Source organism: Aegilops tauschii, chromosome 2, assembly GCF_002575655.3.
Source record: "Aegilops tauschii subsp. strangulata cultivar AL8/78 chromosome 2, Aet v6.0, whole genome shotgun sequence".
Classification (NCBI taxonomy): domain Eukaryota; kingdom Viridiplantae; phylum Streptophyta; class Magnoliopsida; order Poales; family Poaceae; genus Aegilops; species Aegilops tauschii.
The window spans coordinates 197,299,410-197,326,224 of NC_053036.3; the positions used below are offsets into that span (position 1 = coordinate 197,299,410).

A 26,815-nucleotide genomic window follows, 5' to 3' on the forward strand; every position below is an offset into this window, starting at 1 on the left:
TTTTTTTGTCATATATTACAAAAATCTAAAAGAGTGTACTAAAAGATGTTTGCCATTTACTAATTATTTCTCATTTGTATTTTAAAAGTATTCAACATATAATAGAAAATTGTTCACTTTATATTACCAAAAAAATTAAAAAAGGGGCAAAAATAGAACCAAAAAATCAAATCTGAAAAGGGAAAATAAGAAGAAGAAAAAGGAAAAACTGAAAACTGAAACAGAAAACCACAAAATAAATAAAACGAAATAGCCAAATTACAGTGAACGAATAAAAAGAAAAAGAAAACAAACGAAACTGCAACAGAAAAAAAACGAAGCACGAACGACGCGCAGCGAGCGGTGCTGCAAACTGGGCCGGCAACGTGCTGGCGCTTCGGGCGAATGCACTATATGCCGCCCGCGGGCGGGCACCCCTATTTCTCGCATTCAGCGAGACGAGGGGGGTGCGCTCGCATCTGGGGGGCACCAGACGGGCCAGCCCAGCAACGGGAGCCACAGCCTATTTTTTTTTTCTGTTTTCTGTTCTCATTTTTTGCTTTATTTTTGTACTTTTTATTATATACTTTCAAATATTCTGAATACATATATGTGTATATTACACTCTTAAAAAGACATTTCAAAAATGATGAATAAGTATTAAAAAATGATGAACAAGAATTTGAAAAATGTTGAACAAGCATTTGACAAAAAAATGTTGTATAGGTATTTAAAAAGGTTGAACGATATATGAAAAATGTTGGGTATTTGAAAATGTTGAACAAAATTTGAAAAATGTTGAACAAGTATTTGAAAAAATGATGAATAAGTAATGAAAATGTTGAACAAGTATTTGAAAAATGTTTAATAGGTCTTAAAAAATGTTGAACTAGTATATGAAAATTGTTGGACAAGTATTTGAAAATGTTGAATAAGTATTAAAAATGTTGAACAAGTGTTTGAAAAAAATGTTGATTAACCATGGAAATGTTGAACGAGTATTTGAAAAATGTTGAATAAGCAATCGAACAATGTTGAACGTGTATGCAAAAAAATGCTTTTGACATGTACAAAAATGGAGAATGAAAATGAAAACAAACATAAGAAAAAAGAAAAAAGAAAACCCAAAAAAAGAAGAAAAAAAGAAAATCAAACAAATAATGTTTAACACTGCGCGTAGCTACTTTATACCTCAAGTATACCGTGCACAGTTACCTTAACACATGCTTGAGTGAAGCCTAGTGACTAGGGCTGTTGCGCTTCTGCCTTGGAAACAAGGGACCGAATCCCGGGCTAGGCATTTTCTCCCTTCTCTTTTTTAACATTGCGTGCGCTTAACGGGTCGGCCCCAGTACAACGCAAGGGGGAAAAGCTTCAGTGAGCGCTGCCACTTCGGTCGCTTAATGCGATATATAGCTCTCGCTTCTCCTTTTTAACATTGCGCGCGCTTAACGGGCCGGCCCCGGTACAACGCGAGGGGTGAAAGCTTCAGCGAGCGCTACCACTTCGATCGCTTAATGCGATAAATAGCTCTCGCGCCCGCGGGCATCATCGGATTGTTTTTTTTTTAAGAAACTCATAGGATTGGGTATTTTCTATTTGACTCAATTTGCGTCAACCAAAACCCTATTCAGCGCCTTAAGCAACTGTTATAGGGTTTTTTAGGGGAATGATCGGTTATAGGGTGTACCTTCAACAGTTCAACCTGGCGAACCCCACCTTCCACCTTGGGCATGGCCATTTAACTTTTCTTTCCTGGTTTGTACTTCTACAAACTTCCATGGATTTTATGGAGCGGTTTTCCCCTGGGTTTTTCCAGAACTAGTTTTGAATTATTTTTCTTCTTTTCTTTTTTTTCTTTTTTTTCAAAATTAACGAACTTTTTTCAAAAGCCTGAACTTTTCTTAAACTCACAAACTCTTCTAAGAAGTTGTGAAATTTCCTAAGTTCGCAAACTTTTTCTTCAACTAATCCGCGAACTTGTCGTCAAATTTCATTACTTTTAAAATATGTGATTATTTTTTTCAAATTCACACACTTATTCAAATGCACGATTTTTTTTCTTCAAATTTGTGAACTCTTTTCGAATAGATGAACTTTTTTGAAATTGATGATCTTTTTCTAATGTGTGAATTAAAAAAATAAATCAATAAAGTTTTTGAAATTCATGAATTTTTCAAATTCGCGACCATTGTTTTAATGCACTAACTTTTTTTTTCATATTCCTCAACTTATTTTCTATATGTGAACAAGCCCTTAGAGAACTAAACTAGTGTTTTTTGAAGCATCGGTGCTTATCTATAGAGGGTAGACGCTTAATCAAACGTCTCTCCTGTAGAAATAGGCACCGGTGTTTTAGAAAACCCGATTTATTTTTCTAAGCATCTAGCATTGTACAAGGCCTTAAAATCATACTGATATGGCAGAAAGGATTATCCATTTCATAGGCAATGATTTCATGAACTTTTTCCGATTTTTTGAAAAGTCAATGGGTTAAACAGTCAGTGGTCAAGGTCAAAATGGACGAACGAGCGAAGCTACCATCGAACGAGGCCTCTCGAGCGACTGCCTGTCGAGACCGTTCGCTTGTGCTTTCGAGGCATTTTCATCCGCCCTCTCCAAACGTCGGTGACGCATGGCTTTGTGAGACAGTTGTCCAAGAAAGCAATTCCACCATAGATTCACATAAAGGCCCACTACAACTACGCCATCGACGCCTTATACACCAAACATCATAGACACGTCAACCGTTGGATGACCCAATGCGAGGCGTGGCTGCAAGGCGACCGAGACAAGTTTCTTGGCATCGACGTCAAGTGCACGCCCAAAGATTCACCATGTACCCTCCTGATCTTCCAGTGAAGATCAAAGACGGAATCGCCGAACCAATGGTCCAAATACTGAAATCTTTGCCCTTGCAGGTAATGGAACTGACTGGTATTCATGCATGTATATTTTGGTGCGCGGTTTGTTGAGGTTGCATACCACATCGTTTTTGTGTTCAGCATGTGCTAATCAACTGTTATGGTCGGTTTAGCTAGGCCCACCGGGCAATGTTAGCCCACAAATTATCTTAGGTTAATTCTTATGCAAGTTATCTAGGTTATAAATATAGGTTGTAAGACTTTTTTTGAATTAAGCAATAAGAATATTATTATCCCTATTGCCTGGCTCCCAGAGGAGCCGGAACCCTAGCCGCCTCTAACCCTAGCCGCCGCCGCCATCCTCCTCCTACGCGACGGCGCTCAGCCGTCGGCGCGCCCGCTCATCGCCGCGCCCTCCTCCATCCTTCCCCTACAACCTACGGAGCAGGTCCGGTAGGATCCCTGGTTCTACCATCAACACTTTGATAACTTGTGGGCTAAGATTCCCCATCAACACTTTGATACTTTGCACCATTACTTGGCCGGTTTAGCTAGGCCCACCGGGCGTATAAGTATATTTTTTACGGGAATAGTATGCAAATCACCGGGAGTGAATAGAATACTTTGCACCATTACTGTCCAAAAACTCCGAAATTCGGTTCAATTGCCCTTAGGGATTATGGGGTGGAAAGATGGCCCTAGAGGGATCCAAGGATCCCGTCAGGTCCTAATGTCTGTGCCATCCCCCACCCTCCAGATAATCACCTTCTTCAGAAGCTCTAAACCATAGGGCACACCCTTCCCTATTTCAAAAGAATTGCCAGTGAAAACAGCGTCCAACAAACTACCATTAGGGCACGTAAACTATCAGGGTACTGTATATGCTTGCCTTGTCAATCACCACTCGCCAATTAGTCGGGACCGCTCCTTGTTGAACTGGCGCATCTCACCATGGTCTTGCTTCCTTGGGAAGATAAGGGCAGCCTTGTTTACGGGCAAAAGCGAAGACGAATTTCGTAGTGCCAGGTTCACGAGGATACCTTTCTGGATATGCAATACCTGAGGTATTTTCTTTAGAAAGGATATACTACAGATACAAAAAAAAACTCATACGAAAATGGTTGAAGTTGTACTAAAGCAACGATAATCAATATGGATGGAAGGGAGTACCAAATTACCAGTGACATCCCCATAGACCATAGTAAACTTAGGTGGTTTTAGCTAACGAATCCAAGGAATGGTTTTGCCGTCTGTGGTCTGCAGCATTTCCCTTTGCGTCTGCCCGAGGGCGAAGCTTCGGCAACTGTTCTTCCCATATCCGCAGGAATCCTCAAGCAAAGAATTCAAGAATAAGTTAGTCGGAGCCGCAGAATATGTAGTACTACCTTTTACAGGCAAGGGAACTTGCTTTACAACATGTACATGATACGTTTACAGAGAAACGATGCGGCAGAATCATACCACGACAGAGAAAAACATCCGTAAACAAACAGAAGAACGTATACTCACCAATCCGCTTAAACAGAGCTCGCCCTTTCGAGTTCTTCGGTTTCACTTTCCAGCAGTCCAGCTCTGTCAAAGCCAGCCTCATGGGAATCAACATCCAGTACGCCCATCTTCATCAACAGTTTTGCGTGCTAGCGTCTGCCATCTTTGGCGCACGGCAAGAATATTACTGCCTTGCACACCGTGGCATGCATGGCGCATGTGGACCTATAAAACGCCACACGCAAGCATACGCATCACGTACACCAACCAGCGTCAGGAACAGCGCCGGCGCCGCTCGACCAGCCATGCCGCGGAACTATCGCCTGCCGTCGTACCACCGGCAGAGCCCGGCGATCCGGTGCCTCAACTTCCTCTGCGCGGTGCTGCTCACGCTCGTCCTCATCGCCGGCATCATCCTCTTCGTGCTGTGGCTCAGCCTCCGCCCGCACCGCCCCAAGTTCACGCTCACCGACTTCAGCATCCCCAACGTCAACCGCCAGTCCGGCGCCGCCAACCTGCCCGTCAAGTTCGCCGTCAACGAGCACAACCCCAACCAGAAGATCGGCATCCACTTCGAGGCCGTCTACGGCTCCGTCTACTACGACGACGAGCTCATCGCGTCCGGCCCCGTCATGTACCCCTTCTACCAGCCGCCCAAGGGCGACACGCTGGTGCAGGGCGAGCTCGCCGCCTCCGGCCCGACGCCGACCGACCCCGCGTGGCAGCGCTTCGCCAGCGAGGTGGGCGCCGGCAGCGTCGGGCTGCGCCTCGTGCTCAACTCCACGGTGAGGTTCCAGGTGAAGGTGTGGGACACCAAGGAGCACCACATGAAGGCCGACTGCGGGTTCAAGATCAGCGGGGACGGCAGCCTCCACCAGGAGGACAGGAACACGCCCTGCACGCTCTACTTCTAGACTTCTAGTGGATCATTCAAGCTGCTCTTCTCTTATTTTTCCTTCCCTCTGATTTATTTCTCTTTCTTCTTGAACATAACTGCTTGTCATTTGGGTTTGGGGTGGTATTGGTGATTCCTTTGTTTTAATTCATGTGCTTGACGTACATGTATTGGTGACTACATTTTATAGACTGCGATCTTTCTAATGCAAAAAGAATGATGTGAGCATCAAAGGGCGCTGAAATTTGGTTCCAGATGTCTACATGTCATGAACTTTGTGATCATTGTAAATTTGTAATTAAGTGTGAATGCATGTGAGGATCGGAAGGTTTCAAATGTCTTGCAAAATAAAAAGACAACATATTTAATAATTCAACATCTGATGAAATGAAAAACATAAAAGAAGACAACAAATTTAACAGCTGGCGATCCAATGCAAAAACATACGAAATATAGTAAGATAGCAGCTACTCCCTCCGTTCTTAAATAGAAGTCTAGATTTCACTATGGACTATATACTGATGTAAGTAGACATGGTTTAGAGCGTAGATTCACTCATTTTGCTTCGTATATAGTCTCTTACTGAAATCTCTAAAAAAACTTATATTTAGGTACGGACGGAGTAGAATATAATTAACCATGGTCTGAAAGGGCACGCTGCTGGTTCTATTTTAGTGCAAGCATCTATTTATACATATATGCTTAACCTTTCACCAGTTTTTCGAAAGTCATGCAGCCGTATCTCTCGTTTCTTCTAACTTCGTTAGAGCATCTAAGGGCATTTACAATGCAGAGCGCTAAGGCGGGCGCTAGGGTCAGGATCCCGGTCGTTTTGCTTAGTTCCCGTTCAAATCTGGGAATTCGGCGGGCGCTAACCCTGTTTCTCGTTCTAATTTTCTGAGTATAGCGCTGGTACACAGCTCTCAGCGTTGCAAGCAGAGTCGCTTAGCCAGGCGCTAGGACCAGAATAATATTTTATTTCTAATCAAGCGCCTAATTAGGCGCCTCCCATTGGACATGCCCTAATTGTGCAAATACCGATGCTTTACCTCTTAACCAATTTGTTTTTTCGGAGATGCAATCCAGTTGTATCTCTCGCTTTTACACAGAACATCAAACAAATAATCACATGATTAACGATATAAGAATGATCAGGACTAACTGTCTACATGAAACAGAGGTCAAATACCAATACAGCATCTACTGATAAGAACACCAATGCTTACGTGTTAACACTAACCAATCATATAAGATATTAAAAGATCTATAGGCACGCATCCATTCAATAGCGAAACCACTATGCGTACAATGCTCCATGGTCCAATTTGTGTACCACGCAAAATCTGATGCTCAACTGCAGTTTTGTTCAGCGCATCAACGGCTTGATCTAGTGCGTCGTACAAAAATCGGACTAGTGTCGTATGTATAGCAAGGTTGATTCAATAGTTCTTTCTTGCCAAGCACATGCTACTGATTCTGTCAAACTGCAAACAAATTTACAGCAAAACTGCGGTGGTCATTTCCACATGCCCCAGGTCTCACTTGGGTGATTAACAGATTACAAGGCAACTAAGGGGAAATCCCTCAACTAACCAGGAGACCGTGAGTTGATTGATAGCTATTTAGTTTTCCTCTAGTCTCCTCAACACAGATTCAGCAAACATGCGCTGCCTGAAAATTGAAAAGGCTTGTTAGATATTAAGTAAACTTAAAATGGTTAACTGGCTAGTTTGACCAAATCAACATCCTCTATTATAGTTTTTATATTAAGATATACTCCCTCCGTTTCTAAATATAAGTCTTTTTAGAAGATTTCAATATGACTATATACGGAGCGAAATGGGTGAATCTCACTCTAAAATCCGTCTATATACATCCGTATCTAATCCACACTGAAATCTCTAAAAAAGACTTGTATTTAGAAACGAAGGGAGCAAGAGGGAGAGGGGGAGAGAGAGATTTTACGCACTTTTCCTCGGTATGTTTGGGGCTAGGGCGGTTATGTTTCAGATAGCCATCCCATGGAACCTTCTTAAGACCAGCCCGAGCAGCTATCATGTCCCTCACTCTGTACAAAGCATTGCATCAGGTATAAAAGATTACTCTGACCCTTGGTATTTTCTTAGAAAAAAAGCATTATCAAAACTTTTGTGTTACCTTTCAGTAAATTCTATCGCTGTCTCCCCTTCCCTGAGATACTGAGGTTCCAAGAACCAAACATCACAAACAACAGCCCATGATGTCATAAGACGAACCAAATGCATTGTAAAAGATTGCCTGGTAAACATTTCAAGCGAGGTAATATGTGAAAAAAGGAAGGTATATAGGTGTGAACAAAGTAAATGCATATATTTGTTTGTATTCCATACTTCTTACTATTCCAGAAGGCGTCAACAAATATTTTATTATATTTGATAGCTATTGGACATACAGCACAGCCAAGCTCAAAAGCACCCTGAAAATATAAGCAAAGAAACAATTTAATCAATGCATATTTGTGTGATCATGCTCAACAAGCAAAAATGACAAAGCATATGCCACGCAATAAGATGACTGGTTTCCAGTGTTTGTTTTAATCAGCTTGTGTCTTGAGTGAAAAGAAAAGTATTTTTCTTTCGTTTTCTTTTCTCCCAACTCAATTACAAGTCTTAATGATTTGCATGCAGAGAACTCCGATACAGATAAACAAGATGCTATACTGATACCATACATATGATCACTTAAGTCCCTGCAAAGAATGGAATTATGAATTCTCTCTTGCATATACTTTGTACTGTCGTAGAATATTCAAAGAGATTTCAGGTGTACAACTTTACCTTCTTGAACATCACAGTGTACTGATTATTAACACAAGTTCCTTCTGGGAAAATCAAGAGAGGATTGTTGTCTGGATGCTGAACATGATCACGTAACCTGATAAGAAAAAAAATCATTGAGTAAACAGATCTTCAAACAGAAAGAGTTGCAAAGGAAAAAACTTACTTTCTTCCAACTACTTCACGATCCTTGAGATCATTACGGTTAAACCAGATGCAACCCACACTTTCCAGAATAGTCTTCTGAATAAATCCTGAGAGGGGAAATAATAAATAAATCAAAATTCTAGCATTGAGAACTAAACAAAAACTAGAAGAGAAGTTTCTGAAGAATAGGAAACTGACCAACCCATCCAGGATGCTTTTGCATGATGACAGCAAATGCTGTCATCTGCTCCAGAATAATAAAATCTATCATCGATGTATGGTTTGCAACAAATACCTGTTGTAATAATTAGAAGATTAATACAAGGGTATCAATCATACTGAGAAGTTTATAGTGATAAAGAAATGAATGTTACTTATTTATAAGAACAACGTGGACCTGTAGACAGGATTCTAAACAAAAAAATATGTATTCATGGCACAGAGCACACACATGTTCCACAATTAAAATTTAGAAGTATGTGATAGAAAAATATCTTGTGGCTTGTGCTACCTTTCCGTGTGATATTTCATGGGAACAAGCCTTTAATTTAACACCTGTTATGTTTACACCTCAAAAGTGAAGATGGTCACACTTCTCATGTGTTCACAACCACACACGTACCTCAGATATTAGTAAATGAAGCAAACAAAGTTAACCTGATAAGGTCGTGAGCTTGGGCGTGGTCCATGGTACTTGATCACTCCCGTCCAAGAAGCAACAAAAACACTGCACATCATTTCAACCAGCTTTCTCTGCACAAAGCTCGAAACAAATTAATGAACTCAGAACCCAAGAAGTTATAAAGAAAAACCACACTAATGTGAACAAAGTTGACAAAACAAACATGAAGGTGCAAGACCAAAAGAAGTAATGGTGTCAGGCAGGACCAAACAGCTGACCTATATCTCGGTTTATATGACTCCAGAGAGTCTAAATGCAATAGCAACAGTTTATGTGTACAAGTACATGGAGTGCATAAGCCTAGTTAACTCAATAAGCTTTAAGGTTATCTAACAAATAAACTTACTAGGCTTCAAAGGTACAATCACAATAAACTAACTTACAGTACAACATACGATATAACTGGATTGCTTGTAGGGGCTAAACCCCTAAAAGATGTCAAAAAGGGATTAGCTGATGGAGTGCCAATTATCGTTATGTATTGGTATTCACTGGGAAAAGGGAAAGATCTTGATCCCCACGATTCAGCACCGGAAAAAGCGGAAACAAACTTGCCATAGCTTGTTATTAATTCATTCTTCCATTGAAATTTGAAGCAACACAGAAAGGTGCACTGATTTACCGCATTCACCCAACCACAAACCCAAACCACGGACATGAATGCACACACAAACACATATAATTGACATTGAAACCAAGAGTACAGTTAAAGCTCCATGCCAGACCGCTCATGAGGTCATATACACTGAATATGGGCATATCCACAATAAGAAATAAACTTGATTCATGAAAATAAAATAGCTCACCTCTATTTTACTTTTTAGCCTATTTTTCCCGTTCATTAGGAAACGCACGGGAAAAAAGGCAGTAAAGAAGGCCATCCATCCTAGTATAAGTGTTAAGAACCTGATACACAATTAACTTATCAGATGACTAGATTCGATATTTACGAAGAAATCAATGAAAGCAGAAGATACATTGGATGAATTAATTAGTAGTAGTAAACACTAGCATACAAAGAAAAGTACAGAGAAGACAAATGTTTCTCTGCAAAAATTTACATAAAATTCAATTATTTTCCAGTACATTACTTGTATTGAATTATTTTACAAGTTTTGGAGAAGAAAACTTACAGCCTCAAAGGGAACATGAAAAACATTCTAGGCATCAAAGGAACAATGTAATTGCACACGGAACAATTTTACACCAATGGGGTTATGATCATTGTTTTCAAGGCGTCCCTAAGGCGTCGCCTAGGCGACGCTTTGGCGTCAGGGTGCGCTCCCTGATGGCAAGACGTCGTCCTCGCCTTAGACTATTGAGTAAGGCGTCCGCCTTGGCCGGTATGGCGTCTGAGTCGTCCGCTTTAGGGCCGCCTCACATGCCTTGGACCAAATCAGACGCTCTGGTCTGACAGGCAGGGAACAGGGATTCCAGGCGGGAAAAACTGAGCTGCGCGGGAACATTGGCTCACGAGCGAAACAGTTATGAGGAGGGGAAAGATACAGAGAGAATCAAACCAGAGCGTGCAAATCTCCAGGATTCCAGCGAGAGGGTCTCTCCTCTGGCGACGGCTTCCTCCTCCCTGACCACAACTCCCCACCCCTCTCCAGCTGCAGCTCCTCCCCATCCTCCAGTGAAACCTCTTCCACAAGATCAACACCACAGCAAGGTATGGCTCCCGCCCTCTCTCCTCCCCCTTCCTCTCCTCTGCTCTTTCTTCCATCCAGCACCAAAGCTTGCCATGCTTTCCTGCTCTGCTCTGCTCTTTCTCCTCTGCATCTGTTTCCTCCCAAATCTGCTTCTCCATCCACAAGGCAGCAGCCCCACCACCGCTTCTCTCCTTCCCCATGCTTAATCTAGTTGCTCTAGTTATTTGACTCTTCTCTCTTTTTTCTGGCCAGGTGTCCCTGCTCTGATGAATCCTTTGGCTGGTAATGCTTATGATCTATCCAATGACCCAGCTTGGAAGTATGGGTTCTGGCCAGATTTAGAGAGGAAAGATTTAATACATTGTGTGGCAAGATAGTCCATGCTGGAGTTAAAAGGCTGAAGCAGCACCCTTCTGGGGGTTTCAGTGATGCGGATAAGTGCCCTGAGGCATCCGTAGAGATTAGGATAGAGATGCGCAATTCCTTAAACAGTGGAAAGTTTAAAGCTATGGAGCGATATATTGATGAGGAGGATGCATCTGAAGTTCAAAGGCACCATTCTGTCATATACACAAGATGATGCCTATTCTTTGGTAACAGCTTATTATGCCAATGCTAGTTGTTAAATCTCCAAATTGGCTGCCATTTATGTACACTTCATTATGTTAATGCTAGTTGTTGAATCTCCTAATTGGCTGCCATATATTATACTCCCTCCGTTCCCAAATATTTGTCTTTCTAGACATTTTAAATAGACTACAACATACAGATGGATGTAGACATATTTTAGAGTCTAAATTCACTCATTTTGCTTTGTATGTAGTCACTTGTTGAAATCTCTAGAAAGACAAAAATATTTAGGAACGGAGGGAGTATATGTATATGTCTAAGGCGTCGCCTCACCTTACGCTTTAGCGCTTAGCCAGTGAGGCGCCCCCCCCCCCCCCCCCCCCCAGCGCCTTGCCTCGCCTTACCGCCTTAAAAACAATGGTTATGATAGGCTAAATAATACTTGCAGAAGGGCACAAAATGTGCAAACTGCAAAGCCTGGTTTAGTGCAGGTTGTACGACACACAGCACTCAAAAAGAAAAGGGCAAAGAGTGAAACATCATTTGAAAGAGCTATAGCATGTAAACCCATTATTATTCTACTGCATTATCCTAGAACCAAACCAAATATATTTTGACAATAAATCAACAAGGCAGAATAACAGAAGTGCTGATATCAAATCAAAAGAGGAAAAAGAAGTACAAATATTACATATGAGAATAAGCAATATCCCAAAAGCTCAATATAAAATTCAGGTCATAGGACATAGGTACCTTAGCGGAAACAGTAGTCCATATCTTATGACTACTCCCAAGCACCATAATGGGAACAAATAGATGTTCCAGTTCCATGGCTCCGGAGAATTTGACTTAAAGCAACGTGTGAACGAATCCTGCATAAGTGCAAACACAAGCGAGGTCATAACTAGGCACCTAACGCATAAAAAGGAATCATAGCACAGCTAAGACACATATACTTGGTGGTCAATGAGACATGGCATAAAGATGTCAGAACTTAAACTTTCAGAACAAGGTTTAGGCTAGGGTTGAAGATTCGGTGATTGGACGCCCAAGGGAGATTCTGCGGTTAGGGCTAGAGAGCCCTACGCTCAGGAGAGAGAGTTGAGCAAGTAAAAGGATAATTTCATTCTAATTCTTTGCTGGTCTCATATCACGGGTCCCTCCCTCATTACATAAAGGGGCTGCCTTACAAGTGAGAATCAAACTGAAAGAATAGGACTCTTTAACCTATTTGAACACAAACTGGACCTGATAGACTTATAGTAATATACTAGGACAATGCCCGTGCGTCGAACGTGATATAAATATTCTAGTATGTTAGCTTGTGATTAACCTGCCAATAAATGCGATTGTGTAAATAAATGTTTATCAAATCCTGCCCGTGATTTACCTTATATTTTGATGAGAAGTTTGGTAAGTAAATTAAAGTGAATTGGTTCAAAAAGTAAGTAAATTAAGATGATTGATTATCATACAAAGAAGGTTAGACAAAGGGGTGGTGAGAAGAAAAGTGAAACATGGAACCTCACATTCTTTTTAAGTAGTAGAGATAATCCTTTCCCGGCCTCCACCTCCCCAAATATGAATAACCACTATTATTTTCTAATTTACAACCTGCTCAGACTTGCAGGTTTGGCTTCCTCTTATATTGGATAAGGCGAATATTATGCCATAAGACAGAAAACACAACACATTCAAATTATGTGCACCTCAAACAACAGGTATTTCATGTTCAAAATATAGAGGCTATGAACTACATACACGAAAGATGCTCAAGTTCATATCCATGAAGGATGACAAAATGTTCAATGTTCTATTTTACACCTCCATTAAGGGGTTGCTTGGATACCTAGATTATAGAGAAGTAGTTTTTCTTAAACCTGATTTCTGGTGTAACAACCAGAAAAATTGTTTGGATTATCTAACAAACTCGTGGATATACTAAACTGAGTTTTCCAAAAGCCCCAAAACCCAGTTTATACAAAACGACTAATAGACGTTTTTATATAAACGACTTTTCTGTATGCATCAGGAGCAATGAAGTCCGACGTGCTGATCATGGTACACTCCGACGGCCTTGACAGCAGCTTGACAAAGCCAAAAGCCGCCATTGCCGATCTCGGTCAGGCACCCAGGAGCAGGTTGCGATGCTCCACCTAGCCCAGCGCCTCCATGGTGGACGCGGACTGCGGCCAGCTGCCATTGTGTCCATCAGCAGCTTCACAATTACCATCGTCGTCCATATGCTCCAGCTTGTGTGTCGTCCTCGCGCCTCCTAGCATGTGCGTTGTGCTCTGCTGTTACCGGCGAATCAATCCAGCAGCTAGGTGGTACATGCGTGCCCGGCCTGAGAATCAATCAAGGTGCTTTACGCCATGTGCTTGTGTCTTGTCATATGTGAGCTGTATGTACGTGCATCTTCATGGCGGAAAGAATTCGTCACCGGAGCGACGTATGGGGACCTGGACCAGCATTCATGACACCGGCGAACGAAGCAGAGCACAATCAGGCGAGCAGCGCTACCACCCCGGCGGCCACGGCGATGGCCGCGCAACCCCACCGGAGAGCCGTTTACAGTGTGGTTGTCCGCTGCTGTGCGTGTAGGTGCCAAGAGCGAGCCAAAGCACCGCACCTCCATGAATTGTTTTTCTATTTCCCCGAAAACGAAGAACTCAAAATCGTGTTTTTCTATTTTCCCATCCAAACAAGGTATTGTATGTACTTACCTTAACAGAATAACAAACCAAAACTGGTTTTCCCACAAATCCTCCAAAAACTCGTTTTCTAAAATCTCACATATAATTCCCTATATCCGAACAACCACTAAGGGAGAGTTGTGACAGTACTAACTACTGAGTTATCATCACTTCCTAAAAAGTTGACTTTATCGAGCAAAACAAAATGATCAGCAGCTAGACAATTTTTCATCCGATCAAAAAGTTGAACTTAACAATGGAAAGAACTTCTGTAATCTATAATGCAGTCACTATATCGAAGGAATACTCATCCAAGCACCACTGGTTCTAGCAAGAGAAACATGTTAGCCCTTTCAATTGGGTGTTCGCACAAGCTAAGTTAGTCTCAGCCAGACCGAAGCCTTCATAACAATCTTTCAAAATTACATAATGGTTAATACTAACCGCGCAATTCCAAGAGTCAAAAATTTGGAAAATATAACAAAACCCCTCCTAAATAAACAGAAAAAACAAAAACAGTCTTTCGAATGACTGACCGTATTGCTTTCCATCTAATCCAGGATAATTCACTATTTTAAGCCAAATATGTAAACTACAGCTGGAGATGTGTTGAATAGAATAGCCATACAGATAATAATGGCAGTAAACAAGCTAGCCCTCAAAAGGTCAAGAGGTCTTAAATCAAGGTGGCCAATGACAGGACATCCAGCTAATAGCAACATGCTAGTATCCTACACGAACTGAACCAAAACCACACAAATTAAACATTTGTAAATCGAAATTATAATTCTTACACACCTTTCCACCAAATAGGAAAGGTGAAAGAGGCTCGTTTCTCCTTATCCTAAACCTTGCAGATCATAAGCCTAGAAACGACTACTGACCTCATACATTCCCACAGGAAACGAGAGAAGGTAAAAGGATCAAATAAAGCACTCACATCGACGATGGCGCCCGCCGCCTCGGTGAGCACCGGCGAGATGTCCAGCAGATCGCGCCTGTAAAACCGCATCAAACGCCTCAACAATCTAGCTGGAATCGATAATCAAACGAGCGAGATCGAGAAGCAAGCAAGGCGCAGCGGCAGGGGGTTAGGGCTGTTACAGGGTGAGACTCCTGGGAGGTTCCTGCGGGAGCGAGTCCGCGGTGAGGTAATCGTCAAGGTTGGGCGCGTCCAGCGACGACGCCATCTCCTCCCAGCGGCCGACGCCGGCGGGAGCGACGGCGACGGCGATAACGCCGAGGAAGGCTTGGCGATGGGGCAACGGGTGAGATTGGGCGCAATGAGTCGTGGTACGTCCAGCGAATTGATGATGCCGTGGATCAGACGTACAGCGAGGGAGCGGCTCATAAACAAGTGGACACCACCGTTCTGCTGACATGTGGGGCCTGTATGCGAACATGGGCCAAAGTGCCGGTCATTTATCGGCCAGGTCTTTTTGTAGTCCATCTCGGCCCACGTAGGATCCATATAGTCCAGGTCGTTCGTTACTCCGGCTACCCTCCATACCCTTGCACATCCTCGCCGCCCGCCGCCACTGCACCCCTAGCAGCAGCCGCCATGGCGCCGACGGCCGACTCCGTCGACCTCAAGGGTCAAAAGAAGGCCAAGAAATCCAATTCCAAAGATGAGAGAAAGCACCGGAAGGATAAGCATGAGCGTCCCGCCGCGGACGAAGCGTCTCCCCGCAACGAGGCCAAACGCAAGCACAAGGGCGGGCAGGAGGGCAAGGAGCACGGCAAGAAGCCCAAGAAGGAGAAGAAGGCTGGGGCTGAGGCCGAGGCTATGGGGGCGGAGGTGAAGCGGGGAGACGAGAAGATGAAGCGGGCGATGGAGGACGAGCGATTCGCGGCGGCGCGGACCGACCCGAGGTTCAGGCCGATGCGGCGGAAGGAGGCCAAAGTCGCCCTGGACTCGAGGTTCAACGGCATGCTGACCAACCCGATGTTCGCTTCGTCGGAGGCGCCGGTGGACAAGCGCGGCAGGCGCCGCAAGAAGGGCGCCAAGGAGAACCCCATGCTGCATTACTATCTCAAACAAGAGGAGGGGGATGAAAAGGAGAAAGACAAGGAGAAAGTGAAGCTGGTCCAAGAAGATGATGACGATGAGGTGGAAGAAGAGGATGAGCAAGTTGAAGAGAGTTCTAGTAGCGATGACGAAGAGGAGGAGGAGGAGGAGGAGGAGGACGATGACGAGGTGACGTTTCCCATCCAACTCTATGATGTTTCATTTGATTACTTTTCTCTGCTATTGTAAAGGTTGCATAACTTCTCCATTTTCGCCTATGCTCTCGCTTGTGAATTGGGAGAGAATAAAACTATAAAAGCACGTCCTTATGTTGATACGTATGTGAGATGTATGGTCTGGTTGGTAGTTTGTAATTATTTGATATGTGCTGTTTAATTCCATCTTTCATGTCGGTAGCACAGATGCTGTTTTAATTCCAACTATGAAGGCAACAGACTTAACAGTTATGGGGATTTCTTCAACTTGTGGTGTATGTTTGTGCTTGCTGTAGTCTTCTTCTTTTCTTGTAGAACGTGGAGCTTATTGAGAGATGCTTGTTAGAGACAGAGAAATGTGTGTTTCTGTAAGCCACGCATCTCAATATGTGACTGCAAGAACCATTTCAAACTGCGACTCTAGATCTTATATACTGGTTTTTTTTCTGCAACTTACTGCATAGTTGGTTTTATTGCCTGCCAATACGGGTCTCTTAGGTAGGTCATGTGTTTTTATTCCTAGGATTTCCATATGGTTACTAAATTATCTTGATGGGACACTTTACTAGCTGTATTTTCCTTGTCGTCAAGAGAGACATGTTTCTTGCATTCCTTATAATTCCTGCTGTCCTTTTTCTGCAGTGCTCTGTCGGCAGTGACATTGCTCATTACTTGATGGCGAGGCATGATGATACACCTATGATTGATAAGGAAACTCATAGGCTTGCTGTTGTTAACATGGACTGGGATCACATTAAGGTGTGTGCACTAGTTCATTAAATCTATTATCCTGATAAGTAATCCTCTGCGCCTAAACTATTTTAGGCATGCTTTTGGTTATTTCCGTTGCTTGAGAATCCACCTCGAAAGAATTTTTTTAGGCCACGTGCATTTCTTTTCAGCTTTTGTATTTGCTTGATAAACCTCTAAGGGCTCTGTGGATGGCAATTTTTTAAAATAGATGATGGTAAACAGGACTTCTGGAAAGAAAAAAAATATGTTGTTTTGCTGGTTTGTTCTTTTAGATGGAATGCAAAAGCCTTGTGTCTCAATGCATTGATAGAAGAAGTTGTATGTACAAGCCTACGAGAGGCCACACCCCAAAGTACAACGCTACACACTAGGTGGTAGGCACTGTAGGCAAAATTGTCTAAGGTCCGTCACCACTGTCCCTGCGCACAATCTGACCTCAGCTTTGATTCTGTCAAGCAAACTGGCGACGCTAGGGATGGTTTCATTGTGCTGCTTCCAGTCCACCTATTTTGGGACTGCCCTTTTGTTCAAAACTGTTTGACAGATGATCATTCCTAATAAGAACAGAGGAATATCATTCTTTGATGAGGCTCTTCTAGCCATTCAAGACTTGCCTAATACAATTGCTCTTGAACTAGTAATCATGCGCTGCTGGAGCATATGTACTCTTAAGGAATGAAAAAAAATCATAATGCTGCCCCACATGTTCAAGGGTGGTGCAACATCCTCAAGAAAGACCTGAAGATCAGAGCTAAGAGCAAATCATCACAATGCTGCAGAAATCAGGAATTGTATAGATGTATATCTTTAGGGATGTGTTCGGTTTCAGTAACGAAGTAAAATGTAATGGGTCTGTGATGTCCCTGACCTTGGTTCCTGCGTTTGGCTCGAGAGGAAAACAGAACGCCTGATTCCACCTGAGGGGAATATACCCCCGAGATGCGGAACGCACTCATTCCTCTCACCCTCTCTCGTCTCACCCCAACAAGCAGCCACCACCGGGGGAGACGGGCCCGATCCCGCGCGCTCAGCTGCCGGTTGGCCTACCGACCACCGCCGGCGAAGCCAGCCGGCCTACGAGCCGCCCGTCCATCGCCCTCCTCCCTGCAGGCTCCCTCACAGGAGCTCCCAAACCCACTTCTACCTTGCTGCCCGGTCGCCATGGACGTCGCCCGCAGCGCCGTGCAGCCAAGCCGCCATCTGCTCGCGTCCGGCCGGTGTTGTGGCCTCCCTGCCCGCATCTACTTCCTCTCGATCGTGCCTCCATGCACCCTGCGCACCTGACAGCCAATCCTCCATGACCTCGCCTCTGCACAGCTCTATCACCGGCTTACGCAGGCGCCTCCTCTCTCACTGTCATTGCCATGCCAGCCTCTGCCCCCGCCTCTTTCTGCACTACGGTCGACCCCAACAGCCACTGTCGTCAACCTCTGACCTGTGCCCACCCGAGCTCTGACCGGACCCGATGACCCCGCCTCCCGAGCACAGCTCTCCGTCGTCACCACCTACGCTGGTGCTGCCCACCAAGGAAGGCTGATTTGGACAGCGGGTTGACCAGGCGACGCCTTGACCTGAGTGAAGGTGCAAGGAATCAAATCATCGGCGCTTCCTTCTATCCTGCTCGAAGATGTGTGTAGATGCACACGGTGATTTATTACTTTTAGAAATGATGCTTAGTACCAGTACTAGTTGACATGAATTTAATACTAGTTGCTAAATGATGACTACTGTCAGCATTAGCATTGAATTTAGACGAAACCAAACACCGAGATGGAACCATTCCATTCCATCTCATTAGCTCTACGAAACAAGGAGATGGAACCATTACATTGCATTCTACTTTGTTCTACAACCAAACACACCTTAGGTTTCTTTAGCTCTTTTCGTTACCTTTACTTGTACATATTTGAACTTTTCTTTAATAGAAATTACCATAGAACAATTCCGGAGTAAAAACAAAAAAAACAAAAAAAGAACACGACGTAAACATGATCGCCAATTAAGCCCCCCTTGCGTGTGGCAGTGGGCATCTGGAGGATGGTTTGCTACCACCACTCCACAAAGTCATCCCTGGGAATGGCCGACGAGCAGTCAGTCAGATTCAGTAGAGGACGTCGTGCCACAAAGTGTGTGACTGGTTTGTTAGGTTGAAGTACGATACATAGATACATTTTGTTTGGCTTAAATATGTTTTTGTTTCTATTCTTTTTGTTTTGTTGAGAACAGGTGAAATATCTAGCAGTAAAACTTCCCAAAGAAATCCCTAATCCCCATCACTCAAATGCACTTGTAATGATTGTATTTTCATTTAAAATATGTCCAATATTTTTGTTAAGTATTGAAGCACTTCCTGTGATTTTTATGGCAACCCAACAAATGTCTTTGATACTTAATATTCTGATAACTGAATGAAATCCTGCTTTTACTAGAACTGAGGATACAAACGACCCATTGGGATTTACCTTTTTTTTGCTCGTAGCAATTTCTGTTTTGCTTCTTGAGTTCAGTGGCATTATCCCTTTGTTTTGCCCCTTCCAACAGGCGGTGGACTTGTATATGGTGATGACATCTTGCATCCCAAAAGGTGGACGAGTTCTATCAGTCTCAATATATCCGTCAGAATTTGGACTGAAGTGCATGAACATTGAGACAACTCAAGGCCCGTCTACTCTTCTTGGTATCCATGGTGATAATGATGGTGATGGTGGGGAAGATGACAATGATAATGGCAATGACAGTGACAGTGACGAAGAGGATGACGAAGAAGATCGTGAGCATGACTCTGAAGATGACAATGATAATGACAATGACGGTGATGAAGACGATGACAATGACAGTGTTGAAGACGGCGACGAAGAAGATGAGCATGACTCTGATTCTGAGAACAACAAGCTGCGTACTTATGAGCTAAACAGACTGAGGTTAGGAATAAAACATAGATATTTTTTGCTGATTGTCATCATGTTTATTTATCTGTTTATCTGGGACTAACTGAGATGGGTTCGAACATGTATTTTAAAACCATGATCTGAATCTCCATATTATTAACTGAAATATTAAAATGTTCAAATCCTAATGTAATTGTAACTACGGCGGCTTCTACTTCACATGTTTGGGATTGTGTGCATATGTCCAAATAGCCCTGTCTGTCCATCTTTTATATGAACTATAGTCCATATACAGTTACTTTCCAAGAGTTTCTTATTGTGTTCTCTTGTGATTATGTTCTTGCTGCAGGTACTACTATGCAGTTGTGGTGTGTGATTCCAGTACAACTGCAAATCACCTATACACCACTCTTGATGGTACCGAGTTCTTGAAAACAGCAAATGTGTTCGATTTGCAGTTTATTTCGGACTCTATGGAGTTCAAACATCCTGCTCGCGATGTGGCTACAGAGGTATCTTGTAGCTGCATCCATATTTGTTGGTACTCATATTAAACTGTTCGCACTTGGCAGCATAAATGTTACCCTTTTCAGAAGTGGCTGAATAAGTTATGATGTTATTTAAGCACAACTTGCCTTCCCCTTGCGCTAAGTGGTTTTTCAGTTCATAATTTGTTTGACTCCATGCAGGCACCTCCGAATTACAAGGAGCCTGATTTTGAGACTCGTGCTTTGCAACATAGCAAAGTTAAGCTCACATGGGATGATGATGAGCCAGAGCGTAAGAAGAAACTGAGGCGGAAGTTCAACGATGAACAGGTTAGCTCTATTACTTGGCTCTTGTATTTTTTTTAATCTTCTTGGAACAGTTGTGAATTATGTAGATGACATGCATTTTCTACCCTTTCCTTCTCATGAAAACTTTCAATCTACTCCCTCCGTTCCTAAATACTCCCTCCATTCTACTCCCTCCGTTCCTAAATATTTGTCTTTTTAGAGATTTCAAATGGACTACCACATACGGATGTATATAGACGTATTTTAGAGTGTAGATTCACTCATTTTGCTCCGTATGTAGTCACTTGTTGAAATCTCTAGAAAGACAAATATTTAGTAACGGAGGTAGTACAATGTAGTGCGCCCGTGCTTCCCGAGATCCAAGTTTGACCGTAAATTTAACCAATTCAGTGGTATAATTTTTGCTCCCGCCACAGTCGGTTTCCTTGTTAAATTTACAGTCAAACTTGAATCTCGGGAAGCGCGAGCAAACTACATTGTGGAATGAAGGGAGTATAAGTCTTTTTAAAGATTTCAAATGGACTACCACATACGGATGTATATAGACATATTTTAATGTGTAGATTCACTCATTTTGCTCCGTATGTAGTCACTTGTTGAAATCTCTAGAAAGACCTATATTTAGGAACGGAGGGAGTATATGTCATTGTTTCTTGTCCTTCTATTTTTTTTTTTGGTTTGACATCTTTAACGTCTTCTCTTTTTTTTAACGCAGTTAGATGACCTTGGTGTATTTTTAGCGAGTGATAGTGAGTCAGATGACGATGTAGATGATTCTGGTGACGAGCCTCGACCAAATGGAGTAGCGAAAAGGAAGTTAACAAATAAGGAACGGTTGGCTCTTTTACTAGAAGGAGATAAATCGGATGAGGAACAAACTGATGACCAGGACATGGAGATAACATTCAACACGGAACTTGAGGACCTTAGCAAACGTATCCTTGAGAGGAAGAGCAGCGAGAAGAAGACTGTCTGGGAGATGCACCAAGAAAAAATGAAGGAAAAGCGGAAAGCTAGGAAGAGGTCGTCGAAGGATGATGATGATGAAGATGGTGCTGATGAAGATGATGATTTCTTTGAGGATGAAAAGTCTGATGAAGACGTTAAGCCAATGAAGAAGCAGAAGGTGAAGGCCAAAGGTAAAGAAAAAGGGAAAGGAAAGGACAAGCTCCCAGAGGAACATTTCGAACCAGAAGCAACTAAAGAAGAGTTGGAGCTCTTGGTTGCTGATCAGGATGCAGGCAATGGTGCAAAGGGCTTTAACATAAAACGCAAGAGTAAAAAGGGCAAGAAGGGCAAGGATTCTGTCGAGGACAAACATCCTCATATTGATCTTAGCAATGACAAGAGGTTTGATCCCATGTTCACGTCTCATCTGTTTGCGCTGGATCCTACTGATCCCCAGTACAAGAGGTACTACCAGCAACCATCACCTTCATTTACCCATCCTACTATTGTATAATCTGCCTAACCTGCATTACTGTAATTGATTCTGACTGTGAATGGTTTTGTATAGGAGTGCCGACTTCAAACGAAAGCAAGCTGGGAAGAAGGGCGTGCATGCAGTTACATTGGATAGTGAACCACCTGTGGAGGAGTCATCTCCGGGGAGTACATTGCCACCTGATGATGCATCGACTAGGAACATCAAGCAGAAACATGCTGGGGCGTCCACGGAGAAGCTACAAATGTTATCTGCTGTTAAGTCTCTCAAAAGGAACCTTACAGCGTTCAAGAAAGGAAGCAGCACGAGTGAACGATAGAGAAGATGATGGTCTTGGCCTGATATACTCCTATGACTTTCCTGATGAAAATGCCTCTGAAGCCTGCAGAATAGTTTGAAGGTTTGATGATATGCCATTTTTGGACTTTGATAGAACAATGGTCCAGCTGGACAAAAAATCCCTGTTAGGCTAGATAAATATACCCCGAAGATTTCCTCAGCCGTTCATGTGCAACGGGCATGTTTGCAAGGGTTGTGTTTACTGGCTGTTACGGTATTCAACTATATTGAATGTTGGCTTTTTGTTAAAAAGATTATTTATCTTGTGGCACTCGCACGTGTTGCAGCCATGTGCACGCTGGAATCCAGGTATAGTGGAATCCAAGTATCTTCCAAGGTGGAAGCGTCTATAAGAGCATCTCAACAGACGCGGCGCGCTAAAATTTTTTCAGCGATATATTGGCCGCCGAAGGTAGCGTTCAGCAGGCACATTAAATTACAGCGCGTCTAGCACAAACAACATTTCCTATTCAATATAGGACGAACAAGATCAAGCATACATAAAACAACCATAAATAGTTCCGTTATTATTATAACTGAAACAAATAGTTTATTTTCTAATACAACAAATAGTTCATGAACAATGCAACAAATAGTCAACAGTACAACAAACATACAACATCAACTAGTTTTGTGGTCCATTCTATGACCCCACTCCTCGACTAGATCCTTTTGAAGGTCATCACGTGTTTCGGCACGTCGAATGGCATGATATGAGGCAATAAAGCGTGCTACCCTCACAACCCTTCTCCGCACTCGTACGGGACGTCCCAACAACTCATACCGAGAATAGTCTAAATCTTGTCACACTCATTCTAGATGATCATGTTATGCATGATCACACAAGCATTCATGATATACCAAAGGATCTTTTGATCCCAAAATCTAACCGGTTCTCTCACAATAGTAAATTGGACTTGCAAAATCCCAAAAGCTCTCTCCACATCTTTCCTAGCCGCCGCCTGAGTATTGTGGAAATGAAGATTTTTCTTACCTTGCGGTTTTGCCAACAACTTCACAAATGTTTTGCCACCTTGGGTAGATGCCATCCGCAAGATAGTAGACATAGTTGTATGTATGACCATTTGCTACAAACTCCACCCCGTGGAGTTTCACCATTTGCAATCCTATTCATGAGTGGTGACCGCTGAAGAACATTGATGTCATTACAAGATCCAGGCATTCCGAAAAAAACATGCCAAATCCAAGTCTCTTGATCGGCCACCGCTTCAAGGATTATAGTGGAACCCTTTTTCTGGCCGTGGAATTGTCCATGCCATGCCTTAGGACAGTTCTTACAACTCAAATGCATGCAATCTATTGAGCCCAGCATACCTGGGAACCCATGAGCTTTGTTCATGTCCAAAAGCTAGCCTTGCGATGTCTTCAACATTGGGAGCTCTCAAATATTCTAAACCAAACACTCGTACAATTTCGACTGCGAAGCGCTTGACACACATGATGGCTTGACTCTCGCCCATGGCCAAGTGGTCATCAACTAGATCCGCCGGAATACCGTAGGCCAACATACGCAAAGCAGTTGTCACCTTTTGAAATGTGCTATGCCCTTCCTCTTTTGCTGAAAAAACCGATCATGGCTCGCCAGTTTCTCCGCAATGTGTTTGAACAACTCGATGCTCATCCTAAAACAGTTTCGAAAGTAGGACTCGGGGTATATGGGATTCTCCACAAAATAGTATCTCATCAATCTGTCGTGGGCATCAATCCTGTCCCTCCATAATTTCTGACGACCAATAACCGAACCACCGTGCTTCGGCTTTTTATTGATGTGCATAGCTAGGATCATTGCGACGTCCTCCTCCTCTTGAAGATCAAATTCTTCATCGGAAGAATCGTAGGACGAACTCATCTACAAAGTTGAATTTAAACTAATTTAAAACTACAAACAACATGCACCAAATTCATCTATAAATATAAAGTTAGCAATATATACCTTGCAAGCATTTTGTCAAACACCTTGTGGGCGCCAAGCTGCAAACGGCCGCCGGGCGCTGTTTGTCGGAGTAATAAGCAGCGGCGGCGGCGGCGAGGAGAGAAGGTGGACGAAGCAGCGGCAGCGCGCTGGGGATAGGTGAGGGAAGCGAGAAGCGTCGATGGGTCGTCAGAGCGAATGGGGAAGGTGCGGGTGGAGGCGCCAGCGCCTGGAGGTTTCAGATCCGACGGTTGGTGAGATTCGCGCGCCCGATTGGCATGTCCAGCGCGCGCGAGCGGGTGCACCAAATAAGCAGCGCGCGATGTTATTTTCCCAGTGCGCTGAACATACTTTGCCGCGTGCAGGATTTTAATGCATCTGCTGGAGCGCCAGTTTTGATCTCGCGCGTACAATATAATCGGGTTTTTACAGCGCGCGACTAATCTAACGCGTCTGTTGAAGATACTCTAATGGTTAAATTGCCATGCGCGTGGACCGCAACCGCAATCCGTCTTAAACCCACCTTCTTCCTGCCGATATCCACCTTTCATTCGCCGTCCAGCACTCGCATCTTGCTATGCCCGTGGCTGCTGACGCTATTTTGCCGCCAGCCCCCCGGCCGGCCATCCATCTATCAGCACGAGATCTCCTATGACGTTTGACGTGCCTTCTTTTTCCTACCCTAGTCTACGGCCCGGCGAGGTCACTGTCCTCGACCGGCCTTCGTTGTCTGTCTATCCTAGCACTAGCAGCCCATAGCGCAAATCAACGTTCGCCATGCGCTCGAAATACGCTAGTTTTCTGAATCACCATAAAAATCTGGGCGCACTCGACGAACGAGTCGGACAAAACAAAAATGTTCTTATTTGTTGACGTGACGTGATGCATAACCCACCTTTCTCATCAGATTAAGCTTTTGGGTGAACTTTTTCTTTAAAAGAGTATGACTAGGTGTACCTTAGGTTTATAAAAGACAGAATTGTAAGTACAAAAATACTACCACTCATTGCGAACAATGAGCGTAGCACGAACAACACACTCTGATAAGACCAATACAACCACCAACAGCTAAACATAACTACAAAGCAAAGGCGCCCGCCCTAACTAAGAACAACACCGTGTCTCGACCATCGCCAGGCTCCTCCAAAGACCACCAGCTCCCACTGAACTTTGCTTGTCGACGCACCGTCCACCCTAAATGCCTAAGAGGAGATGACAAGTGAATGGCAGGACTTGACCAGCTCCGAGGAAGACACCGTCTTGGACACACTGGCGATGGTCGTACATAGCGCCGCCAAGATCAAAACAGGACCACGGCGAACACCGGAGGAAAGCAATGAGGAACCGAGCCGTGTCTAAACACGATGCTCCCAACAGAGGAGCGACGTCGAGGACGCCGCCATCATGTCGGTCCTACCGAATCGAGGCTTTCGCCCGGAGACAACAACCAACTCCACACGAGCAAGGGAAATGTCAAACACAACTCGACAACGCCTCCAAGGAGGGAAACGACACCCACGGGTGCCATCATCGCCGGCCCGGCAAAGTCATGCACGATTTTCATCCGATCATCGCACATCCCCGCACCTCGAAGAAATTGGGCAGCCCGTACAAGTAGCCTCACACTGCCGCCACTGCAACACCTCGCCATCGTAGTTGCAAAGCCGAGGACCACCAACAGACCGCACGGCAGAGAGAAGCGCGGTCCAACAAACACCTTCCACCTGGCCGAGGGACAACAACCACCCAACACCTCCGGCAAGAGCCCGAACCGCCCGCGAAGGCTATCACCCACTCCAAGGGACAACCCTGCAACAACCCAACACCTAGCCATAGACAACTCCCACGCCGGCACCACCAGGAGAGCACCACCGCTCTCCACACAGCCCAGAGGTGGCCCAACGCTCGCTGCTCACCAAGAACTCCATCCTAGATGAGCCAACACAGTTCCGCCACTGGTCTGGTCGATGGATCGTGTCGCCCCTCCAGATACGCCACCGCGCCAGTCCGCCTCACCGCACTACTGCCTGTCCCCGCCAAGACCACCGCTCCTTCACTCCTCCTGTTGTGCATTGTCGATGACCACCGCCACACCGAGCCACCACCATAGCAGCCTGCACCAACATAGTGCCCAAACAACCATGGAGGCTCGGTGTCACCGCGCCTGAAGGTAGCAGCACCCGAATCTCGGCCAGCCAGATCCAGACAGGGACGACCAGGATCGGGCGGAACCGAGACTCCCGGGCGTCGCTGCCACAGGCTGCACCACCAGACAGGGAAATGCCCCACCACCATGGCCACCGCGTCGAGCCGCCGCTGGAACTTCGCCGCCCCACGCCGCCAAGCTCAACCAATGGAGAGCGCCACGCCATGGCCAAGGAGGAGGGGGCTGCGCTGAGGAGAGTCCGCGACGCCACCAGCGCTGAGAGGGATGGGGGGCGGCCAGCGGCGAAGTTCTAAGGTTCCTGTTATGGACTTAACACGGCAGATGCCCTAGCAAAAGGACTTAGGTGTGGAGCCATCGCAACTAGGTTAACTTGAAGGGGTTAAACGGGACAAAGGACAGAGAGTTTACCCAGGTTTGGCCCCTCTCAATGAGGTAAAAGCCTACTCCTGCTTTAGGTTGTATTGCTTGGGTTTCGATTACCA

The 26,815-nt window shown here is 44.3% G+C and overlaps 3 protein-coding genes across 4 annotated transcripts; 2 read left to right on the forward strand and 1 right to left on the reverse strand.

Moving 5' to 3' along the window:
- The first annotated feature begins 4,205 nt into the window (after window positions 1–4,205).
- LOC109767498 (NDR1/HIN1-like protein 26) lies at window positions 4,206–5,459 on the forward strand. The gene has a single exon (XM_020326251.3). It carries the CDS (start codon window positions 4,433–4,435, stop codon window positions 5,243–5,245), a length of 813 nt encoding a protein of 270 aa, XP_020181840.2. The 5' UTR covers window positions 4,206–4,432; the 3' UTR covers window positions 5,246–5,459.
- A 989-nt stretch (window positions 5,460–6,448) lies between these two features.
- On the reverse strand, window positions 6,449–15,114 carry LOC109767497 (glycerol-3-phosphate acyltransferase 9). 2 transcript variants are annotated; one of them, XM_045232878.2, is made up of 13 exons: window positions 14,894–15,112; window positions 14,730–14,787; window positions 11,847–11,965; window positions 9,678–9,777; window positions 8,847–8,942; window positions 8,388–8,484; window positions 8,209–8,296; window positions 8,043–8,139; window positions 7,596–7,681; window positions 7,384–7,503; window positions 7,196–7,294; window positions 6,820–6,897; window positions 6,449–6,710 (listed from the first exon to the last, which is right to left on the reverse strand). In XM_045232878.2, exons 1-12 carry the CDS (start codon window positions 14,977–14,979, stop codon window positions 6,849–6,851), a joined length of 1,095 nt encoding a protein of 364 aa, XP_045088813.1. In that variant the 5' UTR covers window positions 14,980–15,112; the 3' UTR covers window positions 6,449–6,710; window positions 6,820–6,848. The 2 variants fall into 2 exon arrangements, with proteins under 2 accessions (XP_045088813.1, XP_020181838.1); XM_020326249.3 differs by having other exon boundaries at window positions 6,449–6,897; window positions 14,894–15,114.
- A 162-nt stretch (window positions 15,115–15,276) lies between these two features.
- On the forward strand, window positions 15,277–22,504 carry LOC109767496 (pre-rRNA-processing protein ESF1). The gene is made up of 7 exons (XM_020326248.4): window positions 15,277–15,986; window positions 16,655–16,771; window positions 19,307–19,686; window positions 20,003–20,165; window positions 20,343–20,471; window positions 21,166–21,863; window positions 21,967–22,504. The coding sequence occupies exons 1-7, from the start codon at window positions 15,351–15,353 to the stop codon at window positions 22,211–22,213; spliced, it is 2,370 nt and encodes a 789-aa protein (XP_020181837.1). The 5' UTR covers window positions 15,277–15,350; the 3' UTR covers window positions 22,214–22,504.
- Window positions 22,505–26,815: the final 4,311 nt, after the last annotated feature.